This window comes from Oncorhynchus kisutch, linkage group LG17 (assembly GCF_002021735.2).
Source record: "Oncorhynchus kisutch isolate 150728-3 linkage group LG17, Okis_V2, whole genome shotgun sequence".
NCBI lineage: Eukaryota > Metazoa > Chordata > Actinopteri > Salmoniformes > Salmonidae > Oncorhynchus > Oncorhynchus kisutch.
The window spans coordinates 35,450,891-35,473,682 of record NC_034190.2 but is presented as its reverse complement, the minus strand read 5'-3'; the positions used below and the strand labels follow the sequence as shown (position 1 = coordinate 35,473,682).

Here is a 22,792-nt window from a genome sequence, read left to right as displayed (position 1 = left end):
CCCCCTCACTCACTGAATTGTTCCTTGACCAGGTTGCAGAGCGCATTGCCCAGTTGCAGGAAGCCCTGTTGCATTGTGGGAAGTTCCAGGATGCCCTGGAGCCTCTTCTGAGCTGGCTGAGTGACACAGAGGAGCTGGTAGCCAATCAGAAGCCCCCGTCGGCCGAATACAGAGTGGTCAAGGCCCAGATCCAGGAACAGAAGGTGAAGGGGGGGGAAAGGGATGAGTGGAGAAAGGGATGATGGATGGCGTGAGGGATGAGTATTGAGGTGGAGAGAGCGATGGAGTGAGGAACATATATTTTATTTTAATACTAAGTATTTTTCTTCTATCATACACAGTCATTATGACGGAGAATTTACTGGCCATTAGAGACATTTGGCTCCCTTATTTGGGTAAAATGAGCTTAATAACAACTTTTATTCATATATTTGCACTTTTATTTATTCATTGATAATAATAGAATTGGCTATTGGTGTTAATCAGTTGTCCTTATTTTCACATAGAAACATTTAACACATGAAAGGGGGAAACACCCACACACCTAATTATCTGAGTCTTTTGGCAGAGGAAAGGTCTGGTTTGGCATACAACACACCAATTCACAGAGATGACAGGTGACAATGGTTTTTCCGAGGAACCGGAGAGGCAGAAAACACAATGCCTGCTCTCCCTGTTTCTGACACACTTCCCGTGTTTATGTGTCGAGGAGCACGGCGGATTCAGCCACTCCACTCAGTCATACGCGTTTACATCTGCCACTGAAAGTAGAGCCTCACTGCGGGGGTCAGTAGAGAGGAAACTGGAGATGAATGGCGTTTACCGGGGGCCCGTTCAACATCACGGAATAGTTATGAATGGGTTCAGAAAGGGAACTACTGCCAAATTGAGCTACTACTCATAGTGAACGTCCTCGAAACAGGAGTGGCTTGGTATTTGAGATACAGTATTGTTGGGGAACACTGCAAAACATTGCGGTATTGAATGTGAAGTATGTTCTAGCTTATCCTACCAACTGCTTGACGCAGAAGTCCTAGAAGCAGCGACTCTTCTGGTCTGGAATGTACCCCTAACCCTGGCAAACATGCAGAACAAACATTATTAGAGTTGGTATTATTTGTGGTGTTGAACAGGACCTTCGATCTACCTCATTTTCCAGCTGTTACAAAGACTACTGGACGACCGCAGAGCCACCTTTCAGATGATCCAGGGAGAGGGGGAGAGGATCGCAGCCACGGCCGAGACACAGGACAGAGACAAGATCCAGAAGCAGCTGGAGAGTCTGGGGGAGAGATGGGGCGAGCTGCTGGAGAAGGCCAGGGCGAGGTAAACGTGCTACACATCGGGCATTGATACAACCTGTCCTCCTTCATCACGGACATGCGCCACAGTCAGAGAAGACGTACACACTCAACACCACATTTTGAAGACTCTTACACACGCGTGGACACAAACACACACGAGCCTACCTGTGCGTTACTGCTACTTCCGTACACAACCCACACATTCCTGACTATTTCGCATCGGACTGCTTATTAGGATCCACGATGAGACATTGATATACGAAGGCGACCCAAACACACTCTCCCTCCTCCTCTCTCCGCTGCAGGCAGCGCCAGTTGGAGGAGCTGCAGACGCTGGCACTCCAGTTCCACGAGGCGGTGGAGCCTCTCGGAGAGTGGCTGAGTGCCACCGAGAGACGCCTGAGCACCGCCGAGCCCATGGGAACCCAGACTTCCAAGATCACCCAGCAGATTACGAAACACAAGGTAACGTGGATGATGGTGTCACAAGGTAACGTGGATGATGGTGTCACAAGGTAACGTGTCCCTCGCGATACATGGGTTGTGTTTAAGTCCCTGGATTGAAACTAGGGAGAGAAGAGGATGGTACCGGACTGACCAACTGGTTACTGTCCAATGAGCGAGAGAAAGGGAACCCCAAGCTCAACCATTTTCCCCTCATCGTTTTTGATATGATTTGATATGATTTCAATATTATATTTCATTGAACCTTTTTTTTTGTTCATGATTTTTTTTGTTCTTGTAAGTTATCATGCTTATTTAGCATTCATGGCCATTCCTTATGATTCATGGCCATTCCTTATGATTCATGGCCATTCCTTATTATTCATGGGCATTCCTTATGATTCATGGCCAATTCCTTATGATTCATGGGCATTCCTTATGATTCATGGGCATTCCTTATGATTCATGGCCAATTCCTTATGATTCATGGGCATTCCTTATGATTCATGGGCATTCCTTATGATTCATGGCCAATTCCTTATGATTCATGGGCATTCCTTATGATTCATGGCCAATTCCTTATGATTCATGGGCATTCCTTATGATTCATGGCCAATTCCTTATGATTCATGGGCATTCCTTATGATTCATGGCCAATTCCTTATGATTCATGGGCATTCCTTATGATTTCTCATCTGCATGCTCTCATTTTCTTTTATTTGTTGTTTTTCTTCTGTTCTCCCTCCTCTCTCCTTCACCCCCCCATCACCCTCTCCTCTCCACACACACCACCCCAGGCCGTCCAAGAGGCCGTCTCCTCTAGAGGAGCCGAGGTCGACCGCCTCCAGGCCCTCGGCCAATCCTTGGCGCCCCTCAGCTGCGCGGCCGACCGCGATTGGCTGGGGGAGCGCGTGGGGGCGGTGCGGCTAGGCCACTCGGAGCTCAGTGATTGGTGCCAACGCAGGGCCGTCATGCTGGAGCAGGCCCTGGCCAATGCCCAGCTGTTTGGGGAGGATGAGGTGGAGGTGCTCAACTGGCTGGCTGAGGTGGGCCAGCGGCTGGGACAGGTGTCGGTGCAGAGCTACCAGCCGGGGGTCCTCACCCAGCAGCACAAGCACACTCTGGTATGATACTCTGGTTTGGAGAGGGAGTCGCTATTCATTAACACACAGTGGTAGGGCACTACCGCAGGGAGTATTGGATTGGCTAGTACTGTCTAGACATTGAGTCTCTATAGGGTGTTCATTCTATTTTCTCTCCTCTTCGCCCATCAGTCTCTGAATGAAGAGATAGTGAGCAGGAAGAAGCAGGTTGACCAGGCCATCAAGAACGGACAGGCCCTGCTCAAGCAAACCACAGGTACAGTACAACCTCGAACTCTGGATACTGCGGGTTCTCCCTTCCCTGATTCTGGACCAGCTCTCCAGTAGCCTGCTTCTAACCATCTCCATCACCAGCCAGGACTGTTCCTGGACCTGTCGTTATAAAGGCACATGATAACCACGGAGCCTGTATTCCACTGACTCTTGGTCTGTTGTTTTACCCCCTTGTAGGTGAGGAGGTTCTGCTGATCCAGGAGAAGCTGGACGGTATCAAGTCTCGCTACGCCGAGATGACGGGCGGGAGCAGCAGAGCCCTCCGCACACTGGAGCAGGCCCTGCAGCTAAGCACGCGATTCGCCAGCGCCCACGACGACCTCAACCACTGGCTGGACAAGGTGGAGGCGGAGCTCAACGTCATGGAGCCCGACGCCACGCCGGCCTATCAGGACCGACAGAAGGTTTTCTTGACAGTTGATTACACCTATATGCTGTGAATATGGAACATATTCTGTGCAAATGGAATCACAGTCTGCGACATTTCCAGATGTTCAGTGGTCATTTCAATGAATGACATACCCATTGTTTCTTAAAGAATCCCTTGTTCCATAGCCCAACTGTTGCTTAAGTAGGACTTCTATCTTGAGTTGAAGATACTCAATCTGTGTGTGTGTGTCTCCCAGGAGCTGAAGTGTGTGTCAGCGGAGAAACGTCTGGTTTTGGATACGGTCAACGAGGTGGGCAATGCCCTCTTAGACCTGGTGCCCTGGCGTGCCCGCGAGGGTCTGGACCGCCTGGTGGCGGACGCCAACCAGCGCTACCGAACGGCGGCCGAGACCATCACCCAGCGGGTAAAGCTGGTACAGGCTGCCATCCAGAGGTCACAACAGGTACTGCAATGTGACAAAATCAAGTTTGAAAAGGGGTACACCGTTAGTACTTCACTGAGCACTGGCGGCGGAGTGCATTCAGGGTTCGTATTTACAGTGCATGATGGTGTTGATAGTTAGTGGTAGGGCTAAATGTAGAATTTCATGATTTGAACAGTTTTTTTATTTTCATGTCCTTGTTCTCTGGCTCTATGGTGGTTCTCTGGCTCTATGGTGGTTCTCTGGCTCTATGAGGTTTCTGCGCCTGTTGTCAACAAGAGGATGATGCGAATGTTTGTGGCATTTCCCCTCTGGTCTTCTCTTGGCGTGAGGAGGCTGTGTGTAATGCTAACCAGCTTACGCTACTGTGATTGCTGAGTGTGCCGGTGCTAACTGTGTGTATCTCTCTGTGCCTCAGTATGAGGAGGCGGTGGACGCGGAGCTGACCTGGGCTGGGGAGACGGAGAGGAAGCTATCCTCCCTGGGTCCTCTGAGTCTGGAGCCTGACGTCACCGTGGCCCAGCTACAGGTCCAGAGGGCCTTTAATATCGACATCATCCGACACAAAGACACCGTGGACCAGCTACTCCACACCAGGGACGACATCCTGGAGACGTGCAGCGACCAGCAGAGAGACGCTCTGGTGGTGAGAAGAGATGGATGAAGGGGGAGGGGAGAGTGAAAGAGGACAGAGAAATGCAGGGAGTTCGAGAGAAGGGTTCAAGGCTTCCAAACAGACCAAGAGGACTTTTGTAACATATAAGCAATGACCAATTCAAGAAAAGTTCATTCACAGAAAAATCAAACGACATGGTAGACGTTTTATTATGGTATTGTTAAATATTATAAACAAGGAGGGAAATATTGTGTTTTGGGCTCGATATATATAAATAGACAAATACTCTTGTATTTTTGTGCTTGAAGTAAAACGGAACACACAATAGTACACAAAATAGAAAATATTCCAGTGAGTTTTGCCGAGTTACCAAATGAGAACCGTTCTATACCCCTCTCTCTCCTCAGGAGAAGACTGACTCCCTGTCTGCCCGCTACGAGGCGGTGAGCCAGCAGCACCAGGAGCGATTCTCAGCCCTGGAGCAGGCCCAGGTCCTGGTGGCCCGTTTCTGGGAGACCCAGGAGGACCTGGAGCCCTGGCTGGGGGAGACGGAGACACTTATCGCCCAGCTGCCCCCACCCGCCATCGACACTGAGGCCCTGCGTCTACAACAGGAACAGATGAGGGTGAGGAGAGAGTGATGGGAGTAGTGGGATGGGAGGAGAGGGAGTAGTGGGATGGGAGGAGAGGGAGTAGTGGGATGGGAGGAGAGGGAGTAGTGGGATGGGAGGAGAGGGAGTAGTGGGATGGGAGGAGAGGGAGTAGTGGGATGGGAGGAGGCTCTAAGTGCTCTATTTGAACTAATGTCCCTGTGAAAAGATGTATCATGTCGAGTTAGTTCCTAGCCCTTATACTTTTCATCATTTCCCTTTTTCATTTCTCCCTCTCTTTCTCTGTCTGTGTGGTACTCGGTCTCTACCACTCTTTCTATCACACTATCCATCACCCTCCTTCCTTATTCGCCACTCTTTCTGACTCTCCTTTCTCCCTCTATCCCTCCCTCCTCCAGCTCCTGAGGGAGTCCATAGCGGAGCACAAGCCCCACATCGACAAGCTGCTGAAGATCGGCCCCCAGCTGGCCGCTCTGAGTCACCAGGAGGGGGCCACGGTGAAGCAACGCTACAGCGACGCCGAAAAACGCTACGTGGCCATCAAGGAGGTCGTCAAGGGTCGCGCCACCACCCTAGATGAGGCTGTGTCTCAGTCTGCGCAGGTATGGTTACGTGAAGTGAATTTGAAATGGTTTGTAGCTCGAAAGGGTATCAGGTGTCGAAGCTTGTGTCTGCCGATTGCTGCCCCAATACAACCGAACTACGGCATCCATATGAGGAAAACGAATGACTTCTTTATATGGATGCCGTAAGCCGTGTTGTATCCGTATTTGGAAGTCTTCAGATTTCCTAATCTGGATGCCATGCTTACAAGCTAGCTGCTAATGGCATGATGTGGTCATTGTGTACTTCCCCTCTTCCACTAGAGGGTAGTGTGATATTACGCATTGGGTGTAGTGATATTTCTGGGAACGATGCTCAAACTAGGATGGCGTACTGGACTCCTTACTTGGAACTGTGTTTTGGCACTTTATGCTAATTTCCATAAAAGGAATGGAAGATAACTTATTATTGAGCTCCAAGAAGTGGTGGTAGTAGCAGCAGTAGCAGTAGTCGGTATTTGCTAAACTACACAGCTTCTTGCTACGCTTGTAGTCAAAAAGAAAATGGTTACATACAACTCGCTTTTCCTATTTCTATTTCCATAAGTAACATTGACATTTTATTTCAATAGTTCTCTTGTCAAATGCTCTCTCATAACACCTCATTTCATAAATCATGAGCCACCATTGATTATCGCTGAGGGCGAAGCTGATTGTTGCTGCTGTTGATATCGCTTGGCCAGAGTGTGTGCATGTCATTGATCTAACACAATGTGTTGTTTCTCCACCCCCCCCCCCTTCCCTAATGGACCATATCATCCACTCCTCCTCTCTATGCATCCCTCTCTCTCTCTTTTCATCCCTCCAAAAACCACCAACCTCTCTATTCCTCCCTTGTGCCCTTACATTTCCCCCTCTCCTTGCACTCCCCCTTCCTTCCATCCCTCCCTCCCTGGTTTGCTCCATCCCTCCATCCCGCCCTCTCACTCATTGTGGATGTGCTGTATGTGTTGACCCACCATTTCCTCCATCCGTCGTCACTTCTCATGGCAATCACCCAGCTGGTAGAGGTAAGACCACCGACTGACTGACCACAACGTGACTTAGTAACCATAGTACTGACACACCAAATGGCACAAGTTGCAGAAATGTGTTTGTTAGTTATTAGACTTTTTTTCCCTGCGTGAACCTTGTCTAGACTTAAACAACCCAAGTATACTTTGTCCAATGCCTCGCCTCTTTCCCAATTAGTGTGTTTTGATACAATTGGCAACTCTAGGTTTGCCCTTCTTCTCTCTTCCGGTCCACGTTACCCATTTTGCCATTGCTCAAATGCAGTTATTAACCAAAAACGTCCATATAAGCTTTATCAACAGCCACTTAGTGAGGCTGTGGCAATGTGTGCTGACTGAAGGTTGGGCACCCTATTCCTAACTAAGTCAACTTCATTCATGTCTAGTAAGTACATCTACAGTACTCCCGCAATCTCATGCCTCTCCAAGTATCCAAAACTGCATGGTATTTTTTTGGGTGAGATCTCTGCATTTTCAAAATGTCACCGCTCCCCTCCGTATGCATTTAAATGTATGTATTATAATAAGAAAAAATCCTTAGTCTCTGCATGGTCATTCCTCTGCTGTGGTCGTACAGTATTTACTGCCATACAACCTCTGCAGAAGTCAGGGCATTCAGACCTCTTGAGCTTCGGCAAGAGCTGTTGTGAAGGAAGTTGTCAAGGAAGTGAGTTTGTGTTTATAGAAGACCTCCCGCCCCCACCTACCGTCAACCAATCATGTCAATGCGGCACTTAACGGGAGCCCTCTGCATTGTTACAAATACTATGAGGCGCACAGCATCGCCGTACGGAGCTCGATTTGGCGGCGTTGCCGGATCGAGCCGAAATCATCGATTAGCCGCGCTACCCACCTCCTCTTCTTAAACCTTGACCCTCTCTCTTCTCCTCCCAGTTCCACGACAAGATGGATCCCCTGCTGGAGACCCTGGAAGGGGCCGTGCAGCGCCTCCGATCCCCTCCTCCCGTGGCAGCGGAGGCAGATAAGATCCGGGAGCAGCTGGCCGACCACAAGGCAACAGGGCTGGAGCTGGACAAACTGCTGCCCTCCTTCTCGGCCCTGTGTGCCCGCGGCGAGGAGCTCATCAGTAGAGCAGCCCACGACGACCCTGCCGCTCAGGGTGAGTGCCTGAAAACGCACAGAGAGAGAGAGACCTTACGTGTACTGTGTACACACATACATCACACACACTCGTACGCAATGACTCATACACAAGAGGCTGTTACTCATAAGAGCGGCAGGTACCTTGGACTTGAAGAGCATTGGGCCTGTAACCGAAAGGTCGCTGGTTCAAAACCCAAAGCCGATTAGGTGAAAATCTGTCGTTTTGCCCTTGAGCAAGGCACTTAGCCCTAATTGCTCCTGTAAGTCACTCTGGATAAGAGCGTCAGCTCAGTGACTCCAATAAAAGGAGAGTGACCAAAACAATGCATGCTCACATCGACAGTACTACAATGATCCCACTGACAAACCTGATTGGTCTCATCAATATTTGATTTTTTTTTTTAATAAAAAAACCACAAACGCCCAGAAACACAAAGGCGCAGATTCACAAACGCGTGACCTTTTTGATCACTCCCAGCACACATGGTGATACGGCACAAATGGCGACTGCCCCCCCCCCCCCACCCCGCCTCAAAGCCCTCCAGCTTTGACACGCCCCGTCCACATCCATTTCTCAGCACACCACTTCATAACTATGAATGAGTGCTCTGTGCAGTGGTAGTGGGAGTGTAGCCCACTGACTGGCTGTAAAAGACCATTTTTTGAGAGCTAGTCTTTAGATGGCCATGCTAGAAAGGACAAAAGCAGCAATAACATTAGAAGTTATAAGCTATTTGTCGTAATGGTATGTTTCGGTTCAGGGCTACAATAATGAATAATAACTAGTCTTCGTATCATTCCTCTGTCCATCTCCACATAGCTAATCGCATATAGTGACAACTCTATCCTTTAGAGCGTGGAAAAATAACACCACGCTTCCCGATTCATCTCTCCCACCGCCCTCTTTCCCCCTCCCAGCCGTGCGTTCCCGTCTGCTGCGCCTTCGCTCCCTGTGGGATGAGATCCGGCAGAGGGCTGAGGAACGGGAGGGGAAGCTGACGGACGTCTTGGACCTGGCTGGGAAGTTCTGGGCCGACATGGCGGCGCTACTGAGCACGCTCCGTGACTCGCAGGACATCGTCAGGGAGCTGGAGGATCCCGGGGTGGACCCCTCACTCATCAAACAGCAGATAGAGGCTGCAGAGGTATGTGTGGAGAGGGGGATGGAGGGTTACTGAGAGGGAGGAGGGTAGAGGTATGTGTGGAGAGGGGGATGGAGGGTTACTGAGAGAGAGGAGGGTAGAGGGGATGGAGGGTTACTGAGAGAGAGGAGGGTAGAGGTATGTGTGGAGAGGGGGATGGAGGGTTACTGAGAGAGAGGAGGGTAGAGGTATGTGTGGAGAGGGGGATGGAGGGTTACTGAGAGAGAGGAGGGTAGAGGTACGTGTGGAGAGGGGGATGGAGGGTTACTGAGAGAGAGGAGGGTAGAGGTACGTGTGGAGAGGGGGATGGAGGGTTACTGAGAGAGAGGAGGGTAGAGGTACGTGTGGAGAGGGGGATGGAGGGTTACTGAGAGAGAGGAGGGTGGAGGGGGATGGAGGGTTACTGAGAGAGAGGAGGGTAGAGGTATGTGTGGAGAGGGGGATGGAGGGTTACTGAGAGAGAGGAGGGTAGAGGTACGTGTGGAGAGGGGGATGGAGGGTTACTGAGAGAGAGGAGAGGAGGAAGGGGATGGAGGGTTACTGAGAGAGAGGAGGAAGGGGATAATGGTTATAGAAAGACTGGGAGTGGAAGAAAAAGAGGCATAGAGCATGTTTGTAGCAACAATATTACATTTGCCAAGTATTCAGACCCCTCGACTTTTTCTACATTTTGTTACTTTACAGCCTTATTCTAACATGGATTAAATACACATTTTTCATCAACAATCTTCACACAATACTCCACAATGACAAAACGAAAACAGGTTTTTAGACATTTTTGCAAGTATTCAGACCCTTTGCTATGAGACTCGAAATGTAGCCATTTCCATTGATCATCCTTGAGATGTTTCAACAACTTGATTGGAGTCCACCTGTGGTAAATTTAATTGATTGGACGTGATTTGGAAAGGCACACACCTGTCTATATAAGGTCCCAGAGTTGACAGTGTATGTCAGAGCAAAAACCAAGCCATGAGGTTGAAGGAATTGTCCGTAGAGCTCCGAGACAGGATTGTGTCGAGGCACAGATCTGGGGAAGGGTAAGATAACATTTCTGCAGCACTGAAGGTCCGTAAGAACACAGTGACCTCCATCATTCTTAAATGGAAGAGCTGGCCGCCCAGCCAAACTGAGCAATTGGAGAAGGGCCTTGGTCAGGGAGGTGACCAAGAACCTGATGGTCGCAGAGTTCCTCTGTGGAGATGGGAGAACCTTCCAGACGGACAACCATCTATGCAGCTTTTATGCTTTTATGGAAGAGTCGCCAGACGGAAGCCACTCCTCAGTAAAAGGCACATGACAGCCCGCTTGGAGTTTGCCAAAAGGCACCCAAAGACTCTGAAACCATGAGAAACAAGATTATCTGGTGTGATGAAACCAAGATTGAACTCTTTGGCCTGAATGCCAAGCAACACGTCTGGATTAAACCTGGCCCAGCCAGAGCCCAGACTTAAACCCGATCAAACATCTCTGGAGAAACCTGAAAATAGCTGTGCAGCGACACTCCACATCCAACCTGACAGAGCTTGAGAGGATCAGCAGAGGAGAATGGGAGAAACTCCCCAAATACAGGTGTGCCGAGCTTGTAGCGTCATACCCAAGAAGATTCGAGGCTGTAATCGCTGCCAAATGTGCTTCAACGAAGTACTGAGTAAAGAGTCTGAATACTTATGTAAATGTCATATTTCACTTTTTATTTTGAAAGCATTTGCATAATGTTCTGAAAAACCTGTTTATGCTTTGTCATTATGGGGTATTTTGTGTAGATTGGTGAGGGGAAAAATAATGAAATCAATTTTCGAATGCTTCAACGTGACAAAATGTGGCGAAAGTCAAGGTGTCTGAATGCTTTCCAAATGCACTGTCCAAGGAACGCATAGCAAGATATTCAGACGTTCAAATATGGAGGAATAAAGGCTTTTGAGGTAGAAATATGGGAGAAAACAGCACCGTGGGGGTGGGGGATAAGAAAAATAGTATATTAAGGAGTAGTGAAGATAGAGGAGACGTAAAGGAATGGTGCTAGCATGTTAGTAGCTATGTATTTACTGTAGCAGTGGTGTAAAGTAAAAATACTTTGAAGTACAACTGATGTATTTTCGGGGGGGGGTGTATCTGTACTTTACTTTAGGATTTATATTTCGGACAACTTTTACTCCGCTACATTCCTAAAGAAAATATATACTTTTTACAATTGATGCTTCTGCTATTCTCCCATACTGTACATTTCCTCTGACACCCAATAAAAAAGTACTCTTACGAATGCTTAGCAGAACAGGAAAATGATCCAATACACACACTTATCAAGAGAACACATGGTCATTCCTACTGCCTCTGATCTGGTGGACTCACTAAACACAAATGCTTCGTTTGTAAATTATGTCTGAGTGTTGGAATGTGCCCCAGGCTATCCGTAAATAAATCCTAAATAATAATAATCGTGCTGTCTGGTTTGCGTAATATAAGGAATTTTGAAAGGATTTATAGAAATTACTTTTGGAACTTAAGTATATTTTTATATTGTCTTTTACTTTTGATACTTAAACCCTTACATTTGGTGAAGATTGGCTTATAAGGATAGGGCCACATTTGAATGTTTCTAACAGAAGAAGTCTAAAAATCATATGAATGACCATGGGGAAATGATCATACCCAAGGTGAGGACACAATCGTTCACCTGGCACAAGACTGAATCACAACATTACAGTAGATTATTTTACTGCACACTAGAACTTAACTGTGCTTTTCGCAGGATTTGTCAAAAACTAAATCTGAAAACACTCTGGATACGTTCCGTAACACAATAAGAATATTCATCGAAATTCTGGAGTAGTTTCAAGATGAGAATATACAATTTACAAGGGTTTGAGTGAGAGGTCTAACTGGGTTGAGTTGGAATTTCAATGCACTTTTATGACTCAAGGAAAGAGCCTTCAACTAGCTGTGCCATTTGAGGATCTGAAGCAAGCACACTTGTGTTTTTTGTTTGTTTGGAACACACCCCTGCGTCCCCAACATCACACAATTACTGTTTATGACATCCAAAAACATTCAATAAAATAAATCACGATCTGGGTCAGGTGGGTATCATTTGAAAGCTTATTCTATTGCCAACATTGTTAGCTAAGTTAAAATATGCTCTTGCACTGTTATGCTTTCAAAAGGCACGTCAGACAGACCGATTTTAATTGTGGTGTACATAGTGAGTGTTCCGTGGCTAATTGTCTTCATGATGCGACAAAACAGGCTCATTCTGTCCAGGACAACCCAGGCTACAACACACGTCATCATTGTAACTGTGCCTCAAACACGTTGATACTGTAAATGACATGAGTTTCCAAATATGGAAATGTGAAGTGTCCTCTTGGACCCGTGGGTGTGCGGTTTGCTTGTTTATTTGGATCCCCATGAGCTTTTGCTGAAGCGTCAGCTACTCTTCCTGGGGACGTGAATATGACGTCAACGTGGCATTTAATATAACGTCTCGTCTTTCAGAGAGCGTCCCCTCCATTTACAGCCGTTCCCTCACTCCGACAACAACTAATGTGCAAAAGTAGCCCAATCGGTCCTCCCGGGCGGCGCAGTGTTTAAGGGCACTGTACTGCAGCGCCAGCTGTGCCACCAGAGACTCTGGGTTCGCGCCCAGGCTCTGTCGTAAACGGCCGCGACCGGGAGGTCCGTGGGGCGACGCACAATTGGCCTAGCGTCGCCCGGGTTAGGGAGGGCTTGGCCGGTAGGGAAATCCTTGTCTCATCGCGCACCAGCGACTCCTGTGGCGGGCTAGGCGCAGTACGCGCTAACCAAGGTTGCCAGGTGCACGGTGTTTCCTCTGACACATTGGTGCGGCTGGCTTCCGGGTTGGATGCGCCCTGTGTTAAGAAGCAGTGCGGCTTGGTTGGGTTGTGTATCGGAGGACGCATGACTTTCAACCTTCGTCTCTCCCGAGCACGTACCACGAAATTGGGGAGAAAAAGGTGTTCAAATTCACACAAAAAAAACTTTAAAAAGTAGCCCAATCAGAGGGAGGGATCCGGGGCATCTTCTTGTCGTTTAGAACGGCTCCGGTCAAAACCCAGAGCTGTGAAGCGGAGAACGTCACGTATAGTAGGAGGTGGTTGGCCTCGTCCCCGGGACTCCAGCAGCTCGGCCCCCGCCGCGTTCACCGTCTCAACCGTGGACCGATGGGACAGCACGTCGTTCCTCAGCACCTGAAAGAGAGCGAGGGAGGGAGCGTTGGTTTACACTTCTCCAATGCAATAATTGATGTGAAGCAAGCATTCTGGCACAAAATGGCTGCCATGCATTATCTATAATAAGGGAAAGTAACAGAAGTGAGGCTGATATGGAGGGGAGATCGAGGAGCGATGAGAGAGGTTGAGGTAGACTAATGCAGCCACTGCATTTCAATTTAGGCGCTTATAAATGACCATCTGTCTTTTTCAACCTGTATACTGACTGACAGGAGCTGTGGGTGGAAAGGGCTATGTATATTTAAAACCAAATACTTTGACTCGAGTAGTATTTTACTACTCCTTTTCTATTTGTACTTTTACTCAAGTATGACAAGTGGGTACTTTTTCCACCGCTGTACTGTAGTTAGCTCAGAGGTAGGAAGGGGAGAGAATATGCAGAGGTAGTTACTGATGAGTGGAATGACTGTTGGGTTAACTGATCTGTCCAACTATGCCCTCTGTGTGTCTGTCGCTCTCTCACCAGGCCATCAAGGCCGAGACAGACGGGCTGAGGGAGGAGCTGGAGTTTGTACGAACCCTTGGGGCTGACCTCATCTTCGCCTGCGGAGAAACGGAGAAGCCTGAGGTCAAGAAGACCATCGACGAGGTGAGAGGAGTGCAGGATATTTTCTGTCTACATTTTCTGTTGGTCTTTTTAATTGCAATACTGTGTGTGTTTTATCTTTCCTCTCTTCTTCCTTCTCTCTATCCGTTTCTCAGATGAATGCCGCCTGGGAAGGCCTGAACCGGACCTGGCGAGAGAGGATGGAGAGGTTGGAGGAGGCCATGACGGCTTCTGTGCAGTACCAGGATGCATTGCAGGTCAGTGTCCCAGAATGCATCGCTGTTTCAGCTCAGTATGTCAGATAATGAAATAATCTGGTATTTATTGCACACTTGTTCTTTATGAAAGTAGATGCTTAGTGGAAATGTAAATCTGTCATGAAGTAGGGGAAGTGTCAGGACCTCGATCGTCATTATAGTTTGTAGAAGTTAGATTGACGTGTGTGTGTGTGTGTGTTGCAGAGCATGTTTGACTACCTGGACAACGCAGTGATCAAGCTGTGTGACATGTCCACTGTGGGCACTGATCTGGGAACTGTCAAACAGCAGATCGAAGAGCTCAAGGTTTGAATCATAATCTATTGTTTTGTCATGTAGCTTTGATATAGATGGTGTACTTAAAATATTCCAGTATGTTTTTATCATCCTACAAATATTTATAATATGTATTGTTCTTAAAAACGGTTTTGACGACAAGATAACAGTAACGGTAAGTCAAAAATACGCTCTTGGTTTTACGTGAACTATCACTTTAATGATAAGCAAACAGCTTATGCAGGCCTGACTCCTCCTGTGAGCAGCACTACAAGGTGGAGGTGTACCAGCAGCAGATAGACATGGAGAAGCTGTGCCACCAGGGGGAGCTGTTGCTCAAGAAGGTCTCGGACCAGACCGACAGAGACATGATCCAGGAGCCCCTCACGGAGCTCCGACACCTCTGGGACAACCTGGGGGACAAGATCACTCACAGACAGGTACACAAACTATGCATTGACTCATTGCGTCCAGTGGCTCCCTAACTATTGTACAGGAGGGGCAGTAGCTACAGTAGCTCTGCTGCCCTCTCTAAAAGAACGTCTTCAGACCTCCAGTCCTCTGGAACTCAAACTCATATTCAAATTAATTGGCGCTCAGATATGTACAATAGATTACAGATTGCAATGCGATTCAACGTGACATGATTCATGAAGAAGCGCTGTTTTTCCCGTTCTGTTTCCTACAGCATAAGTTGGAGGGTGCGCTCCTGGCACTCGGTCAGTTCCAGCATGCTTTGTCTGAGCTGCAGTCCTGGCTGAGTCACACCCACGCCACCCTGGACACACAGAGACCCGTCAACTCTGACCCCAAGGCCATCGAGATAGAACTGGCCAAGCACCACGTACGTCTACCCCTCTACAGCTTTCCCTTCCACACTCTTACCCAACACTCCTCTTCTTCTTTCATTTATGGACTCTTAACGGACAGTTTCCCGAGACCCATATTTAGCCAATCCTGGACTAAAAAGCACTTTCAATGGAGATTCTCCATCAGGAAATGGCTTTATTAGTCTACCTCGACCTCTCTCGTCGCTCCTCAATCTCCCCTCCATATCAGCCTCACTTCTGTTATTTTCCCTTATAGATTATGCATGGCAGCCATTTTGTGCCAGAATGCTTGCTTCACATTAATTATTGCATTGGAGAAGTGTAACCAACATTCCCTCCCTCGCTCTCTTTCAGGTGCTGAGGAACGACGTGCTGTCCCATCGGTCCACGGTGGAGACGGTGAACGCGGCGGGGGCCGAGCTGCTGGAGTCCAGTCCCGGGGACGAGGCCAACCACCTCCGCGGCCAGCTGGACCACCTCAACCGCGGCTGGGAGAACCTGCTACTCAAGACCCAGGACCGACAGAAACTACTGGAGGCCGCACTGCACCAGGTAGGAAGGATGCAGGAGGAGTGGGCTGGGAAGAGTTTTACAGTACGAGTACTGTTTAACTGAACTGAACTAAGCGAAAAGAAAGAATGAAACCATTTGTATCCATTTTGTCTCAACCTTCCCTGTATATTATATATACCTTATATTTATATATTACGGGTTTCCAACTTGTACAAATAAGATTATCAGGTTATCATCTCCCTAGAAAAATGTGTTATTTCCCAGTTAAGGAACCGTTTAAATACTGTACTTAATCTTAGTTGAGCTAAAAAAAAAAACACGGGGCAAGTGAATGAACGACACAGTAGCACTGCCATTTAACGCACAACTCATGACTTCCTCTCTTGTTCCCGCTCTCCTCTTCCCCTCCTTGTCCCTCGTTCCCCAGGCGGAGGGTTTCCATGGTGAGCTAGAGGAGTTCCTGCAGTGGCTGAGGAGGACAGAGAGCCAGCTGTCTTCAGCCAAACCCACAGGTGGCCTGCCTGAGACGGCCCGGGAGCAGCTGCAGCAGCACCTGGTAATACTGGGGATACATTTTTATGATACTGCAGCCTGCCAATTCATGCACTAGATATGATGTGATGGAGAAAACACATGCTAATGGGGATACACGTTATTTTTTTTATATATTTTTTTATTTCACCTTTATTTAACCAGGTAGGCTAGTTGAGAACAAGTTCTCATTTGCAACTGCGACCTGGCCAAGATAAAGCATAGCAGTGTGAGCATACAACAAAGAGTTACACATGGAGTAAACAATTAACAAGTCAATAACACAGTAGAAAACAAAGGGGGGGTCTATATACAATGTGTGCAAAAGGCATGAGGAGGTAGGCAAATAATTACAATTTTGCAGATTAACACTGGAGTGATAAATGATCAGATGGTCATGTACAGGTAGAGATATTGGTGTGCAGAAGAGCAGAAAAGTAAATAAATAAAAACAGTATGGGGATGAGGTAGGTGAAAAGGGTGGGCTATTTACCAATAGACTATGTACAGCTGCAGCGATCGGTTAGCTGCTCAGATAGCTGATGTTTGAAGTTGGTGAGGGAGATAAAAGTCTCCAACTTCAGCGATTTTTGCAATTCGTTCCAGTCACAGGCAGCAGAGTACTGGAACGAAAGGCGGCCAAATGAGGTGTTGGCTTTAGGGATGATCAGTGAGATACACCTGCTGGAGCGCGTGCTACAGATGGGTGTTGCCATCGTGACCAGTGAGCTGAGATAAGGCGGAGCTTTACCTAGCATAGACTTGTAGATGACCTGGAGCCAGTGGGTCTGGCGACGAATATGTAGCGAGGGCCAGCCGACTAGAGCATACAAGTCGCAGTGGTGGGTGGTATAAGGTGCTTTAGTGACAAAACGGATGGCACTGTGATAGACTGCATCCAGTTTGCTGAGTAGAGTGTTGGAAGCCATTTTGTAGATGACATCGCCGAAGTCGAGGATCGGTAGGATAGTCAGTTTTACTAGGGTAAGCTTGGCGGCGTGAGTGAAGGAGGCTTTGTTGCGGAATAGAAAGCCGACTCTTGATTTGATTTTCGATTGGAGATGTTTGATATGAGTCTGGAAGGAGAGTTTGCAGTCTAGCCAGACACCTAGGTACTTATAGACGTCCACATATTCTAGGTCGGAACCATCCAGGGTGGTGATGCTAGTCGGGCATGCAGGTGCAGGCAGCGACCGGTTGAAAAGCATGCATTTGGTTTTACTAGCGTTTAAGAGCAGTTGGAGGCCACGGAAGGAGTGTTGTATGGCATTGAAGCTTGTTTGGAGGTTAGATAGCACAGTGTCCAAAGACGGGCCGAAAGTATATAGAATGGTGTCGTCTGCGTAGAGGTGTATCAGGGAATCTCCCGCAGCAAGAGCAACATCATTGGTATACACAGAGAAAAGAGTCGGCCCGAGAATTGAACCCTGTGGCACCCCCATAGAGACTGCCAGAGGACCGGACAGCATGCCCTCCGATTTGACACACTGAACTCTGTCTGCAAAGTAATTGGTGAACCAGGCAAGGCAGTCATCCGAAAAACCGAGGCTACTGAGTCTGCCGATAAGAATATGGTGATTGACAGAGTCGAAAGCCTTGGCAAGGTCGATGAAGACGGCTGCACAGTACTGTCTTTTATCGATGGCGGTTATGATATCGTTTAGTACCTTGAGTGTGGCTGAGGTGCACCCATGACCGGCTCGGAAACCAGATTGCACAGCGGAGAAGGTACGGTGGGATTCGAGATGGTCAGTGACCTGTTTGTTGACTTGGCTTTCGAAGACCTTAGATAGGCAGGGCAGGATGGATATAGGTCTGTAACAGTTTGGGTCCAGGGTGTCTCCCCCTTTGAAGAGGGGGATGACTGCGGCAGCTTTCCAATCCTTGGGGATCTCAGACGAGATGAAAGAGAGGTTGAACAGGCTGGTAATAGGGGTTGCGACAATGGTGGCAGATAGTTTCAGAAATAGAGGGTCCAGATTGTCAAGCCCAGCTGATTTGTACGGGTCCAGGTTTTGCAGCTCTTTCAGAACATCTGCTATCTGGATTTGGGTAAAGGAGAACCTGGAGAGGCTTGGGCGAGGAGCTGCGGGGGGGGCGGAGCTGTTGGCCGAGGTTGAAGTAGCCAGGCGGAAGGCATGGCCAGCCGTTGAGAAATGCTTATTGAAGTTTTCGATAATCATGGATTTATCAGTGGTGACCGTGTTACCTAGCCTCAGTGCAGTGGGCAGCTGGGAGGAGGTGCTCTTGTTCTCCATGGACTTCACAGTGTCCCAGAACTTTTTGGAGTTGGAGCTACAGGATGCAAACTTCTGCCTGAAGAAGCTGGCCTTAGCTTTCCTGACTGACTGCGTGTATTGGTTCCGGACTTCCCTGAACAGTTGCATATCACGGGGACTATTCGATGCTATTGCAGTCCGCCACAGGATGTTTTTGTGCTGGTCGAGGGCAGTCAGGTCTGGAGTGAACCAAGGGCTGTATCTGTTCTTAGTTCTGCATTTTTTGAACGGAGCATGCTTATCTAAAATGGTGAGGAAGTTACTTTTAAAGAATGACCAGGCATCCTCAACTGACGGGATGAGGTCAATGTCCTTCCAGGATACCCGGGCCAGGTCGGTTATGACACTGCACCCTGGCCACACATACACTAGATATGATGTACAATACTCATTCCACTGTACAATCTACGATCTAATCTGTATATACGTTGTTTTTAACCATGTGTAATGGGTGTGTTAGGTTATGTATTCTGCATGTCTATGTAACACCGGTTGTTATTGGGCGGATCCTCAAAGTATCAAATTCCTTTGGGAACATCTGTGTGTCTTTCTCTATAGGAGCTCCAGACCCAGTTGGCCCAGCGCGCTGAGCAGTACAACCGGCTGCTGGACGCGGGAGAGTCCATGTTGCTTTCCCGCGGGGGGGAGGAGGGTGGCCCCGGAGCTGGTACGACCCAGACTCAACAGAACTTGGCCCTGCTGCAGAACAAGTGGGCCAGCCTGAACACCAAGATGGACGACCGCACGGTGAGAGAGGAACCTTCCGTTTAGATACGTGAAGAGCTATGAGGACGAGTTCCTTCTAATACTGATTTAAAAACCCTGAAAGTCGAAACACCGTGGTTTTTACTTGTAGCCATAAAGAACATTTTTATATATTTCCATTTTTCTCCAGAAGTTTCGGAATCTTCTCTCGAAGAGCTCCTTCAGAAAATGTCATTGTTGCGAAGCTTAGAGCGAGTTTCTGCTCATTTGAGAAACAAGCACCTGACACAAAGTTGTGAATGTTTCATTTGTATATATGTATATTTGAAGTGCTGCACTCGTGTTTTTACTGGGTAGGTTTTAGACTCAAACTAATACAATATACATTTTCACAGCTCGACTATAAAGATCACTGTTTTACATAGGAGCTGTATCTACAGTATATGTTACCATCAAACCTTTCACTGACTATTTTGCCCGCCCCCCCCCCCCCCCCCCCCCCCCCCCCCTAGGCGAAGCTGGACGAGGCGGTGTCGCTGGCCACAGGGTTCCAGTCCTCCCTCCAGGACACCATCAACTGGCTGACCCAGGCAGAGCAGACCCTCAACATGGCCCAGCCCCCCTCCCTCATCCTGGACACTGTACTCTTTCAGATAGACGAACACAAGGTGGGCAGTTTAGGCACAGTGGAAGTGTAGAGATCCTATGTTATGCGTGATTGACATTAATTTCTATGGTAGGAGGGGTTATATCGGTGAGTAGTTACCATGGAATAGAATGGTATACACTTGACTGTATTTTACATAAATATAAATGTAAGTTGACTTATCATATTCAACAGACATTTTGCAGACTTGATATATTTCCCTTCCTTTATGTTGGTATGTGGTGATCTGCATGTACAGCTGAAGTCATTTCACCCAGAACCAAATCAGCTAATCAATTTCATATTAAGGCTGTCACAAGGGACGAATTCAACTGTAACACGCTCTCGGCCTCTCTCTGTTCTACTCCAGGTGTTTGTGAATGAGGTGAACACCCACAGGGAGCAGGTGCTGGCCCTGGAGAAGGCCGGTTCTCAGCTGCGTTTCGCCAGTATAAAGCAGGATGTGGTTCTGATCAAGAACCTGCTGCTGAGTGTACAGGCCCGCTGGGACAAGCTGGTGCAGAGGTCCCTGGACCGTGGCAGACACCTCGACGAGGCCCGCAAGAGGGCCAAACAGGTACTGACCCCAGGGTGGTCCTTTTTACGGCATTCACCCTAACCAGTATGCATCACCTCAATGGATTATATATGGCAGCCATTTTGTACCAGAATGCACACATCCGTTAGAGATGATCAACCAGTTTCTCTTGACCTCCCTCTAGTTCCATGAGGCGTGGAGGAAACTGTCTGACTGGCTGGAGGAGGCTGAGAGCCGGCTCGACTCAGAGCTGGAGATCTCCAACGAACCAGACAAGATCAGAGTACAACTGACCAAACACAAGGTGCAGTAGGAGTCTCACTTTGAAGCTCACTGCGTGGGTCTTGCATGGAAATAATCGGGAACTGAGTGATACTCACACACAACCTATGATGAGGCTGCCTAATCTAGATCCTCTTACCTGTACGACATGGTATCCTTAACTAAATACCCCTCTCTCTCCTCCCGGCCGAAGGAGTTTCAGAAGGCTCTGGGCTCGAAGCAGCCGGTGTATGACACCACAGTGAGGTCTGGTAAGGCCATGAGGGACAAGGCCACGCTGCCCGAAGACACCCAGAAACTAGACCACCTACTGGGGGAGGTCAGGGACAAGTGGGACACCGTTTGTGGGAAGAGTGTGGAGAGGTGAGGGGAAAACTCCACACCTAATGCTTTATTACAGTGACTAATATGGGACTGTTCACCGACTCCAGTCCTGGAGACTGACTGACTGTGCAGGTTTCTGTTCCAGTCCAGCACTAAGTAACGCACCCGATTCAGCTAATTCTGGTCCTGATTGAACCCCACGATTATTGACTGATTATTTGAAACAAGCGTGTTGAAGCAGGTCTGGAACAAAACCTAGCAAAACCCAGTAGCTCTCCAGGCCGCTGCCAAAATAGAATACTGGATCATAAAGGCAAAGTTCGTATAATGACAGCTACTTTTTCCTTCTCCGTCTCTCATCCAGGCAACACAAGCTGGAGGAGGCCCTGCTGTTCTCAGGTCAGTTTGCTGAGGCCCTGCAGGCCCTGGTGGACTGGCTGTACCGTGTAGAACCCCAGTTGGCTGAAGACCTGCCAGTCCATGGAGACCTGGACCTGGTCTCCAACCTCATGGACTCACACAAGGTATTCATTTATGTAACAGCAAATGTTGTGTAAAAAAAAAAAAGAAAGTCTATGCTTATTGGCCCAGCGCCTCATTGCCCATTTTTAAATGTGAATTCTTATTTATCGAACATGAAGAGAAAAAAATGTTTGACCCATTGCTCTATGTTTAGATGAACACTATTTCCATGTTGTTTGACCTCTGTTTGGTTTTATCTCCTCAGGCCTTCCAGAAGGAGTTGGGGAAGAGGACCACTAGTGTCCACGCCTTGAAGCGCTCAGCCAGAGAACTGATGGAGACGGGCCGCGACGACACCGCCTGGGTCAAAGTTCAACTGCAAGAGCTCAGCAACCGCTGGGACATAGTCTGTGCCCTGTCCGTCACCAAGCAGACCCGTCTTCAGCAGGCCCTCAAACAGGTCAGTTGGGAAGAAGAAGCCAAGGGGTTGTGCCATTTCTCTTTTGTTATGTAGTAATACAATACTTACAAGACTTTTATGATCATTTAATGTAAAGATACTGATCATTTCAGTCCATCGTCTTTCCTTTCTTTAATGCGATCTGTGGAAGCGCAGTATAGCGCATAATACCTTAAACTGGACTGTGAAAGCGCAATAAAACTGAAAACCTTTTTTCTCTATCCTTCTAATGATCCCTCCCTCTCTCATCCCTCTCCCTCAGGCGGAGGAGTTCCGCACGACGGTGCGGCTGCTGCTGGAGTGGCTGTCGGAGGCGGAGCAGACGCTGCGTTTCCGCGGCGTGCTGCCCGAGGAGGCGGAGACTCTGCAGGCGCTGCTCCACACCCACCGGAACTTCATGGCCACGGTGGAGGAGAAGAGGACAGACGTGAACCGGGCAGCGGGCCAGGGCGAGGCCATCCTCACCGCGTGCCAGGCCGACTGCATCACCACCATCAAACACTGGATAACCATTATCCGCGCCCGCTTCGAAGAGGTAGGTTGGCTGGAGAGGGTAACGGGAGAGGGATGTATAGAGAGATAATGGGGGGGGGGGGGGTAAAGATTTTTAAAGCCCAGTTGGGCCATTTCAAGTGTTTCACCCATTAATTGGTGCATTTTGCTTCTATAGGTCCTCACATGGGCCAAACAGCACGAGCAGCGTCTGGAGTCGGCTCTGACAGAGCTACTCAACAACGCCACGCTGTTGGAGGAGCTGTTGTCATGGCTGCAGTGGGCAGAGACCACCCTAGTCCAGCGTGACGGAGAGACCCTTCCACAGGACATCTCTCAGCTCAAAACACTCATCACAGAACACCAGGTGAGAGGA

The 22,792-nt window shown here is 48.4% G+C and overlaps 1 protein-coding gene across 34 annotated transcripts in view; it reads left to right on the top strand.

The window, feature by feature from the left end:
• Nucleotides 1-22,792, top strand: part of LOC109906928 (microtubule-actin cross-linking factor 1) — a 284,319-nt gene that overhangs the window by 245,105 nt on the left and 16,422 nt on the right. For 21 of the 34 annotated variants that reach the window (XM_031793708.1, XM_031793709.1, XM_031793712.1 and 18 more), the window contains 30 exons: nt 33-203; nt 1,160-1,326; nt 1,610-1,769; nt 2,546-2,872; nt 3,023-3,107; nt 3,302-3,528; nt 3,751-3,957; nt 4,355-4,582; nt 4,960-5,178; nt 5,562-5,765; nt 6,767-6,775; nt 7,673-7,898; nt 8,801-9,027; nt 13,741-13,863; nt 13,977-14,078; nt 14,283-14,384; nt 14,518-14,529; nt 14,621-14,794; nt 15,043-15,198; nt 15,539-15,736; nt 16,125-16,253; nt 19,066-19,254; nt 19,725-19,880; nt 20,229-20,435; nt 20,581-20,700; nt 20,872-21,041; nt 21,367-21,526; nt 21,730-21,924; nt 22,187-22,459; nt 22,595-22,783. In XM_031793708.1, coding sequence (XP_031649568.1) covers nt 33-203; nt 1,160-1,326; nt 1,610-1,769; nt 2,546-2,872; nt 3,023-3,107; nt 3,302-3,528; nt 3,751-3,957; nt 4,355-4,582; nt 4,960-5,178; nt 5,562-5,765; nt 6,767-6,775; nt 7,673-7,898; nt 8,801-9,027; nt 13,741-13,863; nt 13,977-14,078; nt 14,283-14,384; nt 14,518-14,529; nt 14,621-14,794; nt 15,043-15,198; nt 15,539-15,736; nt 16,125-16,253; nt 19,066-19,254; nt 19,725-19,880; nt 20,229-20,435; nt 20,581-20,700; nt 20,872-21,041; nt 21,367-21,526; nt 21,730-21,924; nt 22,187-22,459; nt 22,595-22,783 — 5,112 coding nt within the window. The remainder of the gene's footprint in view (nt 1-32; nt 204-1,159; nt 1,327-1,609; nt 1,770-2,545; nt 2,873-3,022; nt 3,108-3,301; nt 3,529-3,750; nt 3,958-4,354; nt 4,583-4,959; nt 5,179-5,561; nt 5,766-6,766; nt 6,776-7,672; nt 7,899-8,800; nt 9,028-13,740; nt 13,864-13,976; nt 14,079-14,282; nt 14,385-14,517; nt 14,530-14,620; nt 14,795-15,042; nt 15,199-15,538; nt 15,737-16,124; nt 16,254-19,065; nt 19,255-19,724; nt 19,881-20,228; nt 20,436-20,580; nt 20,701-20,871; nt 21,042-21,366; nt 21,527-21,729; nt 21,925-22,186; nt 22,460-22,594; nt 22,784-22,792) is intronic. The other 13 variants (XR_004203601.1, XM_031793690.1, XM_031793704.1 and 10 more) reach the window with 6 other exon arrangements.